This window comes from Syngnathoides biaculeatus, chromosome 3 (genome assembly GCF_019802595.1).
Source record: "Syngnathoides biaculeatus isolate LvHL_M chromosome 3, ASM1980259v1, whole genome shotgun sequence".
Taxonomy (NCBI): domain Eukaryota; kingdom Metazoa; phylum Chordata; class Actinopteri; order Syngnathiformes; family Syngnathidae; genus Syngnathoides; species Syngnathoides biaculeatus.
The window spans coordinates 40157608-40177501 of NC_084642.1; the positions used below are offsets into that span (position 1 = coordinate 40157608).

Here is a 19894-nt window from a genome sequence, read left to right on the forward strand (position 1 = left end):
AACTTCAGGTTTAACCTCCACTTCGAACCTCTCAAGTGGAGCAGCAGCAGGCTAAGGCCAAATGCCAGCAGCATGATGGGCCCCATGGTAAAAAAGATGAATAAATCCACAAAAAAGTTGTGGAGTGTGCGCGAGCGTATGACAATGGATTTGGTGATGAAACTACAGGAAGTGCGCCCCGGTAAAGGTTGTCGTTCTTCCACCCAAAAAAAAAAAAAATATTATATATATATATATATATAAATGATGTTGCTCTGAGGCAATAGAGGGTTGTGTCGCCATGAAGATGCTATGTGCCAATATGGGAAGTTGCTCTACTGCACCACACCATACCAAGAGATAGGATGCACGTCATGGCCAAAGATTGACATCTCTGTTAGCCAATGTGGTGCCAGTCAGGTTCTCCGGCGGTGGCCAATGGAAGAGTAGCTCTATCTCACCGCTTTCAAACCAAGATACAGAACAGGATGTTTTGGTTTGTTGGAACTCAGTGCCATTTCTTTCTTTTCGTGTCCTGAATTTCTTTCGTAACTAGAGACAAAAGTTTTCTGGGGAGGCCTTTCGTTACCGGAATCTTTCATTCGTAGAGGTTTTCAGAATTAGAGGTACAACAATAGTGTGTTGAGAGGCCAATTATGGTGGGTTCAGTAATGGAGATGCAGATCCCTACTAGATACAACAAATGATTATCTTTCTGAGTGATTGCTGAATTTTGAATTTAAAGTATTTAAGTTACTCTTATGCTTATTTTTAAAAATGAAATAGCTTTAATTTAGATTTGGTTGTAGAAGCACACAAAACCTGTTGAAAACCTTTACATGAAATGTAATAAGTGCTCACTCAAAGGCATATAAACAAATGGAGATATCTTACAATGATATAATCCTTTAAAACTCAATTTTTTGGTGTAATCTCTTATTAGTGTGTTGCTTTTAATGTACAGTTCATGGGTTTATTTGGAAGTGAACTGTGTGTTGGTCCTGTCATCAGGCCTGATGATTCATCTGGGGCTGGATAACGTTCAACAAAGTAATTGAAGCTGTGACCGCCGGAAGCGGCGCCTCAGCCGGTGTGGCTGATTTTCGGTGCAGTGGTGGCATATAATGGAGCCGAGGCGTGCTGCTTTTAGAGGGTTGTTCACAGCCACCCCAGTACGCGATGAACACTATCGAGTCGGGGCGCATTATTGCGCGGACGAGGCTGAGTGAGACATTGTTGGCTGGGTTCTTCAGATTTGCCACCGTCCATGCAGCAGCCCGCCGCCATCCGACGCGCACATCGACATATTTCATACGCAGATCTTTTGTTACGTTATGAGCGACCGATTACGTGGTCCGCCCCAAACTATTATTATTTTTTTTGTAGCTGAATACACACCTACCTGTGATTTGGAACTCACGAAGCTCTTGTCCTCTGCACCCGTGCAATCCATTTTTCACAACGAACCGGGTAATTCCATTCTCCCGAGTGTACAAGCAAAGTCCAGCAATGCAATGAGCTGGCATTTTGGATAACACAAAGGAACAACGAGCTACCTTCCCGGAGGTAAAACTAATGGAAACAAACGAGCCCACTTGGGGGCACCGCTGTCCTTTACGTCACTTCCTGCTCTTCTCGAAAACAAATCCCTCGAGAGGTTTTTCATGGCGGGAGTTACAAAAAGCTGTATACGTCAAAATCATGTTTTGTGGTGGGAAAAAAACGCATGGGCCCATATTGGCTAACGTTTTTTCATTAATAACATACTAAAAATCATCCATTTCATGACACTTGACTTTTAACAAGATGGATGCAATTTTCAACTGCATGTCATAATTCCTGCTTGTGTTCACTTATCATGGAGCCTTCGTCCAAACAGATGCACAGTTCCCTCTTTTGTGTGCTCTCATCATTAAACTATGCATGCACTCTTTCATTCAGGTATGGACTGAGCAAGCAAAAGGTCCAGCTGGTGATGTGAAGGATCTGAAGAAGAGAAAACGAACCGAAGCAGACAGAGATGAAGAAAATGAAATTGGTCAGGCAGAAGTAGATGAAAACAATGCCAAGAAGAAAAAAGCGGTGGATCCTTCTAAGCTTTCAAAATTTGCTTTTCAGAAGAACTAAAGTTAGTTTGACATAGAACATTTGGTCTTCACTGTGTTCATGTCCTGTTTCTTAAGGGTCAAGTACACTCATTGGCTTTTTTTGTTTACTGTCCCCTGAACGGTCCAAGTTGTTTTATTGATTTCAATAAACAGTGACTGTAAGATCTTGTTTACACTACTTAATTTTACTTCACAAAAGACACAGGTGTATTATGTGGATACAAACAATCTTTAGTATGTTTACTTCACCCTTGGCCAATTGATAAAATAGACATTTTTGAATGTTCGAAAACAACATTGTTCAAGTCTGTCTCCCTGGGAAATGCATTCGCTGATAAAACCACTAAGGAGGCAGCAACAGGAAAATATGGCACACACATGTTGACACAATCACAAGCTCCCAACCCTCCTATTGATTTAACAGTTCTAAAAGACACACAAAACATGCTCCTCAAAGTGAAACCCAGTGATGACTTACAGAAAAGAACTGAACTAGTAGATAATATACATCAGGGGTCCAACCTGGTGGTCTGCAGGCCATTAGCGGCCCCAACATGATATTTTGCTGCCACCACCTTACTATGAAAGTTAAATGACAGTGCAGCCATGAAGTTTTATATGAATGGCACTTTATAGTCTTGTGTGTGGAGAGGGCGAACCTACCATTCACGATGGGGTTGTGGCTTTTGGGGGTGTGACAGTGACAAGGCTTGATGCAAGCAGAGAAATATTTTTCATTGAGTGAAAGTTACAGTGGTTTTGCCATGAAGAGTTCGATTTGACCTGTTTACACCAGCTTTCTTGCGTGTCTTATTTTCTGCTTAAAAAAAAAAAGACATTTTAAAATTTTCTCTTTTAAATTGTGTGCATGTGCTTTGTGGCTGCGGCCAAGCCTCAGCCACAATGTGCCTCCAGCGCCCCTGAGGTGAAATGAGTTTGAGACCACTGAATTTGAGACCACATACATAATCAATGAAAAAACAGTATTACTAAAAAAAATCACTTTAAAACAGTGGCAATTTTGAGTCCTGGGCTTTGCCATGTCTCAACATGAGGGAAGGTAGCTATTATACATATTTTTGTACCTTTGGATTCAATTCTGACTCAAAGATTTTGTAGAACTTATTTGCTGCAAACACAATACTCAAGGGAACTACAGACCTAAGAGAGGGCAGTTTCCCCAAGCTAGTCAGCCTTTCCAGTTTTTACACATTAATTTTATTGAGTTAAAGTCCAGAATTAGAAATATTTATTATTGATCTGCCCCTTCTCTAAATGGGTGGAGATTTTTCCATGTACAAGTGCTGAGACTATTACTGTGGCAAAGTTCTTGTTTCAACATATTATTCCTTCTTATGGTATCCCAGAAAAAATGTCCAGCAAGAATGGGCCACATTTTGTTCATGAAATAATCAGTAAAGTAGGTAAAAATCTAGAAATAACTTCAAAAAATCATTGTGCTGGATTAATTGAACGAAGCAATGTGACAGTGAAGTCTCGATTAAGGAAAACTATGGAACATACAGCGAAAACTTGGGCAGAATGTTTTCATTTAGTAAAACTTTATATAAGAATAATAATCCACGTAAAGGATTGTCCTCATTTGAAATAGTATATGGTAGAACATTTAGATTGCCCATGGTAGAGGAGCCAATTCAGCTGTCAGAAGAAGAAAATACTTTAGCTGATTGGATGAAAGAGATGCTGCAAAATAAAACTGTGAAAGAAGCAAATGATCTGCCGCCTACTGTACCTTCTTCACAGGTCCTGTTGGTACCCATTGGTGATTGGGTCCTGAGAAAAGCCATCTGGAAGTGGTTGTGTTGGACTGAAGTTTTAGAGGTCTATGCCGGAGTTCTGAAGGGCCGCTTTGGCTCTTAGGCTCTGGACAAAACCATTTCCATCTGACTGGTAGAGATTAGATCATTGGACGCTGGAGAAACCAGAACAAGCGGGAGATCAGTTGTTTAAGCAAGAGGTCATGCTGGGTGGGACCACAGTCACTACTGCCTTTGACAATACAATGAACATGGTCAATGTGGGCACCATCATGGGAACCTTTTAGCTCATTGGCTGGTCAGACAACAGCAACATCCGGCTGGTCAGCGGCCACAAAGAAAAAGGTGAATGATTTTGCCTTTCAGACGGATGAGACCAAATTTGCCACTTGCAGTGAAGAAGACAGTCTGAGGGTGTGGTCCATTCCCAGTAATGAACTGGTGGTGCAGTTCCACGTGCTCAACCAGTCTGCAGCGTGTGTGCGTGGCAGTGGGATACAGCGACGGCAACCTTCGCATCTATCGGCTCGCCACCTCTGAAATAGAAAGGAAGCTACATCCCCATTGCGTTGCTGTCACTGCGGTCCAATACTCTGCTAACGGTGATGTGATCCTCTCTGGTGCAAAAAATGGTCTCATAGCTGTCAGTCGTTCCCGGGATGGATCAACCATCGGCAATTTCAGGGGCCATCACTACCATCCAGTGTGTTCGTGAACACTGTAAAGACTTTGGACTGGTTAATGAATGAGCTGTGGTTGGCTGCCAACGTTGACAAGTGTGTCAGTGTGTGGGAAGCTGATTAGTTCAAGTTCAATTGTAGTTTGCTGGACTGGCTAGCACTTCCTGCGCCACCGTATTGCTTGCCATAGTGGGGAAGACTTCTGTCAATATGTCCTTTGTTGGAGAGGAGTTCCCCGAGGAGGTTCCATCTCAAGCTTAAGAAATCACCATCCCTGCTGATGTCACTCGGGAGAAAGTGCCTACACACATCGTGGACTACACAGAAAAAGAGCAGAATGATGAGATACAGAAAGGAGAGATCCTCAAGAGTTCCAATCATCCTTGTGGGGAACAAGTCAGATCTGTGCTCGGGTAGCTCCATGGAAACCATTCTCCCCATCATGAACCAGTTTTCTGAGATTGAGAAATGCGTAGAGTATTGTACAAGGACTCTGAAAAACACGTCAAAGCTGTTCTACTACGCACAGAAGGCAGTCCTCCACCCCACCGCCCCTCTGTGTGACCCCGGAGATAAACAGGTCAAACCTCAGTGTGTCATAGTGCTCAGTCGAATCTTTTACATCTCCAACCAGGACAACGACCACATCCTCAGCGACGCTGAGCTCAACTATTTTCAAAAATCTTGTTTTGGAAATCCACTGGCACCAAAGGCCTTAGATGATGTAAAAACAGTTGTTTGGAAAAATAGGAGCAATGGAGTGCAGGACAATGGCCTGACTTTAAATGGACAGGGACCCTGAAGAATCTGTTTTGTGCTTGCTCTTAGATGCTGTGTGGCGCCGAAATATATATGACTCTCCCAAGATCCACCAGCGAGGGTTACATCTCTAATCACGACTTCCATTGTCAGTCACTTATCTCAACATCCACCATTGTCCAGAGCACCTGGGATACCTCGGCTAGCCGATTGTCACAGAGAAGGAGTCGCAGACATCTGCAGTCACAGTGATGAAGGAGAAACGTTCAGTATTTCTGTGCAAGGTAATCGGGTAACGGGGGCAAGATGACTTTTCTCCAGGCCTTCAGAGGCCACAATAATGTGACCAACACGAGTGGTGACAGTGCCTTCTCCCCCTTTGCCATAAACATGGTCCAAATCAGCAATCAAGAGAAGTCCCTCATCCTAAACGAAGTGGACATTAAAGTGGACTTCCTGAAGGCATCGGACTCCCACTGCAACTTCACTTGTCTCATATTTGATGCCGGTGATCCACATTCCTTTGACTACTGCGCCAGCATATACCAGCAACATTACATGGATAGCAACATCCTGCGTGTGCTGGTGGCCTTCCAAGCAAGACCTCCCCGAAGTCAAGCAGCTCCACAGAGTGACACCAGCTGAGTTCTGCTCCAAATACAGACAGCCTGAACCATTGCCTTTCTCCTACATTTCCCGATTCCAGCACCAGGAACATCTACACCAGACTTGCCTGGGCTGCTGTGTACTCGCACCTGAATGGTTCAGAAATGAGCAATGATGTTCACCCACTGTTTTTGTTTTTTTTGGGGGGGGTCCTGGTTCACCTCTAGACCTTGGTATTTTGTTATGACGAAGTCCCTTGTACCTGTAATTAATGTTCTTTGTTCTGCCTTTTCACGATGTGTGTAATCCCATGTTTGAAATCTATGATGGCTAGAGCAAGGTCAAATATTTTTGTGAACTATGCCCTTCTACAAAAAGTAGACCCTGATTATATGCAGCTCCAGCCAAAAAGAAACTTCTGATGCCTTTTATACGCTCAAGTCTATATGATTAACTTTCTGAAAATGCAACTGCATTCTGATGTCCCCACTTGTATTTCCAAATGATAAACAGGAGGGAAATTTCAAAGAAATAATTCATATGTTCTCATTTTGTACATACTGTAGTTGGTTACGCATCACCACCTAACTTCTACCTTTGAACTCATTGTCTTGAAAACAGGTGTCATCAATCAGACATGAAATCAATCAGTCACTCACTCACACACACACGCACATACACTCGTGTGATTTATGTAAATAAAAAGAAGCTGTAAGGGGATACAAGTTGGAGTTGGTTGGAAACAGGGAGAGGCTCAGTCGCTCCCCTTGCAGCAAATAAAACTTGAAGCCTTGTCTGTTCGCCTTTTTAATAGAAAATCAGGCCCTTAAACCCGACAATTAGTAGGGGGAAGTTAGAAAGGCACTTAAGAGGATGAAAAATGGAAAGGCAGTGGGTACTGTTGACATACCTGTAGAGGTATGGAAGCAATTTGGTGAGGTGGCTGTGGAGTTTTTGACCAACTTATTCAACGGAATACTAGCGTTAGAAGATGCCTGAAGAATGGAGGAAAAGTATCCTAGTTCCCATTTTTATAAACAAAGGCGATTTGCAAAGCTGTGGGAACTGTTGTGTTCATGCCTAGAAAGAGTACCACAGATTCATTATTTGCCTTGAGGGTGCAATACTGTATATATCTCGGGACAGGCCACAGGACACACTTGTCCTGGTCCCTGTATATGTCATAACAGAATCCCTCAACCAACTAAAATAACTGTTCAATGATGGTATAACATTTTATTAACACTTTTGATGACACATATTACAGTATGAAGGAATTATCTGTATTTCTATTTTGCTCGGTTTGGACTTTTGTTTGTACTTATTTTGTTTCTGGAAAAAAACGTCTGTACAACAATCATTAATAAAAATCTTCGTTAATGTACTGATGCAGTGGGACAGGACACGCTTATCCTGGTCCCTGCAATTTTCAGAACCGAATTCCTCAACCAAGTGAAATAAATGCTCAACGATGGCATAACATTTTACTGATACTGTTGATGACACACATTACAGCAAGAAGAATATCAAGGTTCTGGCGTGGCCTAGCCAGTCTCCAGACCTAAACCCAATGGAAAATCTTTGGAGGGAGGTGAAACTCCGTGTTTCTCAGCGACAGCCGAGAGACCTGTCGGTTCTAGAGAAGATCTGTGTGGAGGAGTGGGGCAAAATCCCTCCTACAGTGTGTGCAAACCTGGTGAACAATTACAGGAAATGTTTGACCTCTGTAATTGCAAACAAAGGCTACTGTGCCAAATATTAAAATTGTTTTTCACAGGTGTTCAAATACTTATTTGCCGCTGTATCACAAAAATAAATTGTTCAAAAATCATACATTGTGATTTCTGAATTTTTCATTTTAGATTATCTCTCATCACAGTGGACATAGACCTCCAATGAAAATTTCAGACCCCTCCATGACTTCTAAGTGGGAGAACTTGCAATATAGCGGGGTGCTGAAATATTTGTTGCAGACATGGCAAGTGTTCTTAACATTTAAAAACATGGACAAATGACCATCCAGAATTAACACTGTACAACTCAACAATGCCATTCTGACTTTTTGTAATGCATTTTGAAATGTCAAGGAGTCAAAAGTTGACCGGTAATGGTCCGCAGCGATGCATAAAGTGGCTGGGACTCTTCCTTCTTACCCAAGACTATGCTTTCCAGGGAAGAAGGAACAACTGGCTCTCTGCTGCTCATTGTCCACTTCTGCTTTCCATGGTTCCAAGAGGAGAGTTAGGAGAGGTCAGTTCAGAAGAAAAAAAAAATAACTTTGTGATTCCAGCCTCAAAGGTTGAGGCCCATAACAATTTGTGGGAGCTTGTCCAGGATCCCTCATCATCATAAGCATCGCAGGACCAGATCCAGAGATGCCAGAACCACGTAACCAGATACGGCGGAGATGTTCCAGCATCTGATGTGTGCCAAGCAAGCAGATGAAGAGTCACTGAAGGAGTTTCTGTACCGTTTAATGGGGCGCAAACAGAAGCTTATCCTTCAGTCCCGCCGGGTAGTACAAATATTTCATTCAAGCCAAAGACGTTCCAAGAAGTCTTTTTCCATACAACTTATCAGAGGTTAGGGACAAAGCAGACTCACCGGCCTTGGGTGTTTAGTCACATCAGTTAGATCCTGTTTTGAGACTTGTCCGCCAACAGCAGCTTTCCAACATTGCCTATATTATCTTTGTTCTGCTTTCACACACCCACGCACGCACACACTCTGTGTCAGACCACAGCATTTGTCTGTGTCACACTGTCACAGAGCGCTCTGTTCTTAAACTTCGAAGTTTTTGTCACATTTCAAGCCTCTGGAGTCCAGTTATTGACCAAATCTGGAATTCGACGAACACGTGGAAGGACCCCAAAAGGACCTCCTTCCAACAATTGGTGATCCCGACGTGATTCTGAACCATCCAGTGGACCCACATGCAGAAATTTTGGAATCACATTTGACAAGGTAAGAAGACATTTATCTTCTCAATATAATTTCTGTCTGTCGGCCAGTGTGTGGTAAGATTTCATTTCCCATTGTTTGAAATTGAATAGGAGACTGTGAAATGTGATGTTACGGCGAGAAAGTAAAGAGAATAAAAGCGCATAACTACAAAGAGTAACAGAGAAATAACCAATACATTAAGTGTTGTAAGTAGCACAAAGAGAAGGCGGATTCACTCTTCTAGTGAGTTTTAGAATCAAGAAGTCATGCTTTGTGTTAAGAGACGGTATCGTTCCCTTACGGAATCTGAGAGACCACAATTTCCTCGAACCAATAACTACTTAATGTATGTTAAATAAACTGTCGCAGACAGAGAGAAAAAGTAAACCATCGGGGACAGAGAGAAACCTGTCGGGGACAGAGAGAAAAAAGACACCTGTCGGGGACAGAGACAAATCACACCGGATACATTATACTGCGAATAGAGGTAGTTTCATTCTATTAGAGAATCATAGAAACAATAATTCCTACTTTTGTTGTGTAAGAGGTGACATCGTTCTTCAGAAGAATCTTAGATGTCTTAAAATTCCTCACTTTACGGTGTGAAGTATTTAAGAAAAATGTGCAGGTCGAGTACCGGTATTCTGTAAAAAAAAAAAAAAAAAATTCAGATCCATTATACAATAATATGAATAAAATATAGAAATGATAAAATAATAATATGAATGAAATAATAGTATGACAATTAATCGCCTCTACGCAATCAATTGATCACTGAAATTGCAGAATGGACGGGTATTTGACAGAGAAAAAGAATGGTTTGATTTACGTCTCATCCCCGAAGACGGTCAGAAAATTCCACTTGGTGACCAAGTAAAAAAATGCATGCAAAGTAAGTGTGGAAGGGCTTCCTGAGCGTGAGAGAGAAAGTAAGAAAAAAAGAGTTGTGTGTGAGTGGATTGAGAATATTTCTATGAATGACTGGCTCCCGACCTTGACGTCTGCAGCATTATGGGTCATGTTGATGAAAGAAGTGGGAAAGTGTTGTGTGGTGAAAAAGGAGAAGCTTGAGTGATGTTAAAAAAAATCACCAGGAACACCAAGTCCAATATCAATACAAGATTCATAGTCAATTACAGGCTAGAATGCATTTTGCATTAGCATTTTGTGCAAGATAAACATGGCATTTAGTAATTTCTGCCTTTAATAAATATTGTTCATAATATTTATTTGTCACATCTCAGAAGCGTTCTAACCTATGCATTAAAAAAAAAAAAATCACGGTCGAGCCAATTTGTCACCTTTGGATGTGCGTTTATTTTCTTGTAACATCTCAATTGTTGTGCATGTCAGATCTTGCCATGGATGAATGATTTTACGATTGAATGACTACTTTAAATCTTATGGTTGAAAAAATGTGCCGCCACGGTGGATCAGTTGGTAAAGCGTTGGCCTCACAGTTCTGAGGTCCCGGGTTTGATTCTGAACCCGCCTGTGTGGAGTTTGCATGTTCTCCCCATGCCTGCATGAGTTTTCTCTGGGATGTCCGGTTTCCTCCCACATTCCCAAAACATGCAACATTAATTGGACACTAAATTGCCCCGTTGGTGCGATTGAAAGTCCTGATGTGCCCTCCGATTGGCTGGCAACCAGTTCAGGGTGTACCCCGCCTCCTGCCCGTTGACAGCTGGGATAAGGTCCAGCACGGCCCGCGACCCTAGTGAGGATGAGTGCCAAAGAAAATGGATGGATGAAAAAATGTCACTTTAGTGGCTGTACGTATATGGATATTTACTTGAAATATTAAATTGATTTTAAGGTCCACAAAAAAAAACAGATTGTCTATTTGAGGGGGAAGAGTAAGAGAGCCATTCAAAACGGTGTCATGTATGCTGGAAAAAGCTAGATTGTTAAGCATGGGAATTTCATTGAAGGCTGCGAGAAAGCAAATATCTCTGTCTATGTTGGGAGAAACCAAGCCACCTGTCACACACATTTCGCCACCTTATTTTATTGCAGCGGAATCGCCGTATTCCGAATGTAACAAAATGTTGCAAAATACATCCGATTTGACGTGTCCCGGAATGACTGTGTGGTTGGCTTTCATGTGTGACTGGGATGAAACGAGAGACACTTCCCCAAACGCGAGCAGCCACGGACTCATCATACAATAATGTTACTGTGGCTATCGGAGCTGGTGTCGCCGCCTCAATTAATCATATGCAAGACTCTGTTAATGATTTATCACTCCGTAAAGAAAACGACAGACAATTTTTGCGTGATGTTGCCAATTTTAAGGAACTGCTCGCAAGATGCACAGAAATTCCTCAAATTGCGCGCGACCGAATGTTAAATCAATTGCGCAACGCTGAATGCGACGCCCAATGCCGCATAGATGAAACGACACGGCAAACGTTGAGGGTGCGGTCCAAGTCTGAACGTACCTGAAGTGATGAGCATGGGGAGGTGTTAAATGTCATAAATAATTTAGCTCAGAGTATTGCAAAATCCGAAGGTTTTGATACATCGTCATTTCTGCGTGATGCAACCACTGCAGAGGGGCCTCCTCATTTATCTTTGCAAGCCCCCATGATCGCTAAAGTAGATCCTTTTACAGGATTTCAACCTACGTATCACAAACCATTCACTCCATCCCATTTGAGAATGTTGGTCCAGGAGCTTCCTCCCATGCAAAGTGGAGGGACGAATTGGCTGAAGGCTGTTCAGCGTAATACAACTGAGCAAATTTTGATTATTGGTGATTTGAAAATGCTGATGACGCAAGCGACTCGCCTCTCTCAGCAAGACATCTTAATGTCTCTCCACTGTTGGCAGGCTCCTTGATGGTAATGCGCTCACGGTCGCTGACTTTGATAACATACTGGGTGCTTTGGAATTGTTTCCTCTCGCTGAGATTGTACTGTCTGACCTGGTCTTTGCTCCAAAATCTAATGAGAATGCTGATTCATTTATTGACCGTGCTTTGGTTGAGATCGCTTAGCGAACCGGGCACCAGCCCACTGACACCAACATACTCAAATTTTCTGTGCTTCCATATTAAAGGGGGTACACAAAACTATCGCTCAGGCGATGCAGAATAGTCCTGATCCCCCAGGCGCCGCCCATGATAGATGGAAGACTCAGTTGAAATTTTACTTGAGGAAACACACTAAGAAATTGACACAGAAGCAGAAAGACATAAAAATGCTGAATCCCAATTGGCCACGTTACAATTTCAAACTTTAAAGAAACAAAATGATTCCAAGGTCCAATTTCAAATTGCTCACGCGCCTAATAGTGGTGAGTGTCATGTGCATCCATCCGGTCCTGTCAGTGCGCAGCAGTGTCTGTTCTTGCAACCCCACCGGTGAATAGCAGTGCTACCTTTAATTGGCAGGCCACGTGGGGAGACCGCCCCCTCTCCAAGGTAGCGTGCTTCTGTGGAAAAATGGGACATTGGGCTCGACTGACACGCATCGCAGCCTCCTAGATACTGGGCCACCAGAGGAAGAGGCAGGGGACAGTATGATGGGCGGGCCGTGGTGGCCATCGTCAGCACCACACGCTCTCCCACCCATCCAGCTGCCGCCACCTGTTGGCCAGCACATGCAGCCACCGAACCTGCGGTATTTGCCCCCACCTGCTGGCCAATACACACACCCACCAAACCACCACTCAATGTTATTCACAGACTCATGCATTCTTTTGTGTCTACAGTTTCCAGATGGAAACACTTTCCACTGCTCTACGAAAGATGAGGATTCTGATTCAAGAAACCCCAACATCTACCATTGCCACCGCCCCTTCTGACATCTATTGGGCACACGTGGACATTGAATCTGAAGGATGGAAAGAGGCAGAACAATTTTGGACATTATGTCAGTCATGGATTCGACACCCTCGTGCTTATGACATGGTTTGTGATTGTATCCACTACACTCTATACTATGACAGGCACGGCGATGAGGTTTATGCAGATTCATTTCAGAACATTGACGCCGATGTTCAATTGGCAAACATTTACTTGTGGAAAAACCTGGAGTGGCATTCTACACTTCATTGAGTGATGAACAATTAAAATGGTACATGATGGCTGACCCACCCGGCCCAACTATTCCACCATGCCACCCGCATATTTCTTTGGTCTCTTCCACACATTCAGCCAGTGAACTTGGCCCTGTTGTCAGAGAATGCACAATGGCTATTGATTGGCAACCAACTGTATCTGATACTTTGTTGTATTCTCCATTGCTTGATGCATATTGGATTCAATCCAACGCATTTCACCGATTTTCTATTTTGGAGCATTGCCTATTGGACAGACACAATGGTCGAGAAACAATTGACAGTGATTTGGCTCCACTGGCATTGGCTGATATGCCTGACAATTTTTAGTCTACCGATCCCACTGATGTGGGCCTCTGCAATGTGATTCCAGTCACGTTTCAAATTACACCTGACCCAATTTATGTTCCACAATACCCAATTAAGAAGTAGGGTTTGATTGGCATTTCCGACACAATGAATGGATTGATAAAAGTTGGAGTGTTGTTTAAAATTCCACACTCCCAATACAACACACCAATTTTGCTGGTTAAGAAAAGAAACACTGGCAAATACCAAATGATCCATGATTTGCTGTTACTACCCCCACACTACCCGTTCCTAATCCTCACTCGGCTCCACACCCATTTCATTTGCATTAATTTGGTAAATGCCTTTTTCTGCATCCCATTGGATCCAAGCACGCAGAAATATTTTGCGTTCACATGGAATGGCGAATGTTATTCATACACTTGTCTTCCACAAGGGTTTGTGTTGTCACCCGGACTTTTTAATGCTTATTTGAAACAATTGTCTGCTCCTTTGCAGCTTCCAGACGGAGTACTGCTGGTACAATATGTTAAAGACATTTTGCTTGCTGCTCCTTCTGAAATAACGTGCATTGACGCCACTCGCTCACTTTTGGCTCATTTGGCCATGGTTGGCTTGAAGTGTTAAAAGAGCAAGCTTCAAATTTTCCGCCCTCAAGTTTCACTATTGGGCGGGCTTATTTCACGACGGTACGACCATGTCTCCTTCTCACAAGGACGACATTCTACACCATGCAAAGCCTACGAACGTCAAACAAATGCTCACCTTTTTAGGCTTGTGCAATTACGACACCATGTGCCTGATTTCACAGAGTTAATACACTCACTGCGGGCACTTGTCAAAGAACAGGGGATGAGAAACTTGACTCACCCTCTCCATTGGACACCTGCAGCAGAAGACTCATTTATTGCTTTAAAATAACAACTGTCCTCTGCTGCTGCCCTAACTATTCCAAAATGTTTTCCTGGATGTGTCTGAAAAAGCCAACAGTGTTACTGCTGTTCTTTTTCATAAAGAGGGAGGAGGAGAGCGAAAGGTTTGCTTATATGCCTCCACCACACTTGAAAAATATGAGCAAAGACATCCAGTATGCGCAGCATTCGCATCCGCCCTGGCCCGACTCGTACAAAACACATCACACGTAGTTTTGCGCCATCCATTGACCATCCAAGCATCACACAGCATGGTTCAATATGTTATGAGCCAAGCATTTACAATGACAGGAGGGCGACAAAGAAAAATTGAGGCGTCATTGACACAACCAAACATTTTGTTCACACATTAAGGTATCAATATGGCCGACTGTTTGATAGAAGGAGAACCACACTGTTGCACACGACGGGTTGTGGAACAACATACACTCTGAAGCGACCCAGAAATTACTTTGTTCACAGATGGTTGCTGCTTCAAAGGCCCAGAAGGCCTACAAGCAGGATTCGCAGTAATTCAATGGACAGGAGACACATTTACAACGCTCGTGGCCGAAAAATTAACCGGCATCCAATCAGCACAAAGAGCCGAAATAGTAGCTGTCAAAACTGTTTTAGCCATAGCCTAAGGAGTCACAGCAAATATTTACACTGACTCCGCCTATGCCCATGTGGTAATCCACACTGCGGCAAAGGAACGATTTTCTCACTGCCATGGGGGCTCCAATAGAACATCAACAAGACATTTTGGCGCTCAGGGACGCACTCATGTTACCTAAGGCTGTAGCTGTTAGGCACCGACATCACCACACAGGGAAATGCAGCCACAGACAAAGCTGCAAAAGAGGTGGCCATTTATCTCCCAACCTTACAGATGACAATCAGTGAAGAAGCGGAGCTGAAAGCCAGAGAGGAGGTGAGCATGGCCATGGTTAGGGAGTGGCAGCAGCAGTCCAGCCCAGAGGAAAAGAGTGCATGAAAGTCAAAAGGGGGAACGAAGAATGAGGACGGTGTGTGGAAAAAAGATGGTAAGTGTATCCTACCGCAAAAACAATTGAAGCAACTGATAAGTGAAGCCCATGGACTGTGCCACGTGGGAGTGGAAGAGACTCTAAGGAGACTTAGCATGTGGTGGCACCCGTTCATGAGAACCATTGTTAAAAGAACTGCAGGACTGCAGTATATGTAGCAGATTTAATAGTATGCCTTCTACCAAGTCCCCCCAGGGCAGTCACGATCTGAAAATGACTGCCCCTGACCAGGTGATGTCGATGGATTTCACTGACATGATTAAATCTGTGTCGGGATATCGATACTTGCTTGTCATAGTGGACGCCTTCTCTGACTGGCCTGAGGCGTATCCCTGCAGATCTGAAACAGCAAGTACCGTGGTCAAACATCCAGTCAATCATTACATTCCTTCCCATGTGTTTCCAAAAAAGATAAGATGAGACAATGGAACCCATTTCAAAAACAAACATTTACAAGATGTTGAAAGAGCACTGGGATTAAAACATATGTTCGGTTGTGTGCACCACCCCCAATCCCAAAGGCCAAGTCGAATGCATGAACCGAAACATCACAGAAAAATTAGCTAAGGCACTGGCCTCATCCAAATTGAATTGGCTACAAGCACTTCCAATTGCCTTAGTGAACGTTCGAATGTCTCTAAATTCATCAAAAAGGTGGACTCCCTTTGAGTGCCATACCAACCGACCGTTCCAAGTGCCCTCAAGTCCTTTATTAGCATGATCAGTTGAAGGGCCACCCGAGCTAAAAGAATGAACATTTGAGTTTTAACGTCTCACCGAAAAACAAACCGATGCTCCCTGTGGGCTTAATGATTGTGTTTTTGTGTGGCTCAAGGTGCTGAAGCGGAAGTGGTCTGAACCCCGGTGGGACGGTCCGTGAAAGGCGGTGGAACGAACGTCATCTGCTGTTCGATTGGAGGGAAAGGGGGACACGTGGTACCATCTTTCATCGACCCGCTCTGCTTGTACCCCGACCGGACAGCTTCTTGCCCCGCCAGATTCCACACCCACGTCACCAGCCCATGCTCCCATCCCGCCTTGACCCCTGTCACCATCTCACCTCCACACACACACTTACCCCAACATGGCACATTTCATTAATAAAATGCACCCCGTGCTTTTCCCTTTTTGTTGCTGGCACCTGTCACACCCTCAACCGTGAAAGAAAACTGCCCCACTCCTGTCAATCAACCTTCATTGATCTGTTAAATTGTTGAGTTCTTTCGAACTCATAAGAGGGATGATAAAATTTTGCTATTGGGTTATCGTCATTGCTTTCATTACCAGATTGTACAAATTTGATTTTTTTTTTTCCACATCAAATTTTCGTGCTTTGTTGAGTTGGACTCTGTCGAGTCCAAAAGGGGGACTGAAAAGGTTATGTTAGGACACAAACCTTCACCAATACCCAGTTCCAGAAACTGCCTTAAATTGAGTTGTTTTTCAGCAGTCTCCGGCCTTGTGTGACTAGCCAAAACAGAGTTGTTTTTCGCAGGCACCTGCTTTGAGTGTCTGGTCACAACAGAGGTGGTTCTCAGCAGACTCACCGGCCTTGGGTGTCTAGTCACATCAGTTATATCCTGTTTTGAGACTTGTCCACCAACAGCAGCTTTCCAAAATTGCCTATATAATCTTTGTTCTGCTTTCACACACACACACACACACACCACACACACACACACACACACACACACACACACACTCGGTGTTGGGCCACAGCCTTTTCCTGTGTCACAGAGCTCTTTGTTCATTAAACTTCGAAGTTTTTGTCACATTTCACACCTCTGGAGTCCAGTTATTGACCGAACCTGGAATTTGACGAACATGCGGAAGGACCCCAAAAGGACCTCCTTCCAACAGAACCATCCAAGATGTCGTCAAGATTCTTTAGACCAGTGTCCCAGAGTTGCAACACACTGAGGCCACAGAGAGAAAGAACTCAGTTGAGGTCAATAACGTCTTTTCCATCACCTCTACTACAGCTGAGCCCTGGCTTCCTCCAGTCGATATCACCCCAGAACAACAAGAAGTGGTAAAGGGGGTCTTATATGAGCAATGCGGAGTATTTTCCCACAACAGTGATCACATGGGTTGCATCCCTTCCCTACAAATGGAGATCAGGACCACGGATGACATTCCGGTATAGTGGGCTTACACTTCCATTCCAAAACCCCTTTCCAGAGAAGTGAAAGAGTACATTCATGAACTGTTGGCTAAAGGGTGGATCGTAAAGTCTCAGTCCCTTTATGCAGCTCCCGTCATCTGTGTGAGGAAGAAAGATGGGTCCCTGCGTTTTAGTGTTGATTGCCGGTTCCTAAAGAAGAAAACAGTGCCAGACCGCCACCCTCTTCTCAGAATTCAGGACCTCACAGAGTCTTGGATCAGGGGAAGGTTTATCACCAAGGTTGCATTGATGAGGGATCAAGATACCTGAGTGGTTTTATAGCCCTATGGGAGCTTTGAGTGGTCCCAATACCTTTTGGTTTATTCAACGCCCCTGCAGTATTTCACAAGAGCATGGAGGGGATGCTTGACACACTGATAGATAAGTCCAGTATCCCTTACCTGGATGACATGCTTTGTTTCTCCAAGTCCTTTGAGGAGCATGTAGAAGTAGTACGAAGGGTCCTCCAAGCATTGCAGCAGTACGGGGCCAAGCTTAAGACAGAGAATTGCAAACTTTTCTGCAATGAGGTTTATGTTGCAGGTTGGTGTCTGAAGAGGGGGTTATAATAGATCCTAAAGACATTGAGGGTGTGCAGAAGCTGAAATGCAAGACACCACAGACTGTCGGGGACATCAGGCAATTGCTTGGGTTCCTGAGCATTTATCGGACTTATGTACAGGACTTCACGCGCTAAGCCAAGCCTTTGTATGACCTTCTCCAGTCAAAAAGGAAATTCGGCAGCCCAACCTACCACAAGGAAAGGCAAACGGCCAACAGCTGTCTTCCCGAACATCAATACAATGGAGCACACAACATCAACAGGTCCGAGAGTACCTTGTAGACTGACTGACCCTAACCACAGTGTTGGCGATTTGTGACTTCAATCACCCATTTACACTGCATATTGATGCCTCCCAAACAGTCCTTTATCAGAACCAAGATGGCAAGATGAGGGTGATTGGGTATGGGTCACGCACAGACGGCAGTTGAACGGAATTAACACTTACACAGCGGAAAGCTGGAATTCCTGGCATTGAAGTGGGCCATATGTGATCAATTTCAGGATTATTTGTTCGATGCACCACACTTTAGTCTTTACGGACAATAAAACCCTCACGTATGTCCTAACGACTGCCGAATTAAATGCAGTGGGACAACGGTGGGTGGGACAACTGGACGATTTCCAGTTTGACAACAAATATGGGCCTGTTAAAACAAACATCTTCAGTCGACATCTTCTGCCGTTGTCCCTTGGATATTGACACCTTCATGGCTGAGTGCCCCAAGGAATTAACTGATGAGGGAGTATATGTGGTTTGGGAAGGTGGCCGGAGGGCACAGCAAGGTCATGTGGCCTGGGTGGCAGTCCTCAACCTCACATCTCAAAACCAACATTATGTTGAGCCTCTGCAGGCTATCAGTCACAGTGAGCTGGTGCAAGAGCAAAGGAAGGACCACACAATAGCGAAATTTATAAACCTGAAGGAAAGCAACACTACACTGATGGAGGAAGACTGGGGAAGTTGACACACACCAGGAAAGAAGGCTGTTAAGAGAATGGAAGAGGCTACACTAAAGAGATGGTCTTCTCTATAGGACAAGTGCAGGACAACAACAACTGGTCCTGCCCGCTACATACAAGTAGACAGTGCTGCAGCTACACAACACATGGGGCACGTGGGTGTTGAGAAGGCTTTTAGTCTCACACGCGCATGATTCTACTGTCCTTTCATGAAAAGAGAAGTAGAAGAGTATGTGACCAGAAAATGCCCTTGTCTTAAATAGAAGAAGCCAGTGAAACACGAGAGAACACCCATGGGAAGAACTTGCGTCAACTTTTCCGCTTGAGTTTTTGTGTATTGTCTTTCTTCACCTGGAAGCCTCCAGCCTCTGGAAACGGTGGTCCCAGCTCTTTTCAGGGCAAGTCCTGTTGTGTAGTCCTGGGCTGATTCCTCACCTTTCTAGGGATCATTGAGACCCCACGAGGTGATATTTTGCATGGGCTTCCACTCCGATTGAGATTGACTGTCATGTTTAGTTTCTTCCATTTTCTAATGGAATGGACCTTTTTTCACCAAGCTGCTTGGCAATTTCTCCGTAGCCCTTTCCAGCCATATGAGTTGTACAATTTTGTCTCTGGTGTCTTTGGACAGTTCTTTGGTCTTGGCTATGTTACTAGTTTGTCTTACTGATTGTATGGGGCGGACAGGTGTCTTTATGGAGCTAACGACCTCACACAGGTGCATCTGATTCCAGATAATACATGGAGTGGAGGAGGACTTTTAAAGGCTGGACTAACAGGTCTTTGAGGGTCAGAATTCTAGCTGATAGACAGGTGTTCAAATACGTATTTGCAGATGTATCACACAAATCATTAAAAATTCATACATTATTTCAGAATTTTTCTTTCTAGATTATCTCTCTCACAGTGGACAAGCACCTACGATGAAAATTTCAGACCCCTCCATGATTTCGAAGTGGGAGAACTTGCAATATAGCAGGGTGTTCAAATACTTATTTTATTCACTGTACATGCAGGG

At 43.8% G+C, this 19894-nt stretch overlaps 1 protein-coding gene and 1 pseudogene across 3 annotated transcripts in view; both read left to right on the forward strand.

The window, feature by feature from the left end:
• The window catches only part of wdhd1 (WD repeat and HMG-box DNA binding protein 1), a 104908-nt gene extending 102657 nt beyond the window's left edge, over positions 1-2251 (forward strand). For 2 of the 3 annotated variants that reach the window (XM_061815837.1, XM_061815839.1), the window contains exon 25: positions 1921-2251. In XM_061815837.1, coding sequence (XP_061671821.1) covers positions 1921-2106 — 186 coding nt within the window. In that variant the 3' untranslated portion in view covers positions 2107-2251. The remainder of the gene's footprint in view (positions 1-1920) is intronic. The other variant, XM_061815840.1, reaches the window with a different exon arrangement.
• Positions 2252-4882: 2631 nt separating this feature from the next.
• On the forward strand, positions 4883-16831 carry LOC133497507 (mitochondrial Rho GTPase 2-like; annotated as a pseudogene).
• The last annotated feature ends 3063 nt before the right edge of the window (positions 16832-19894 follow it).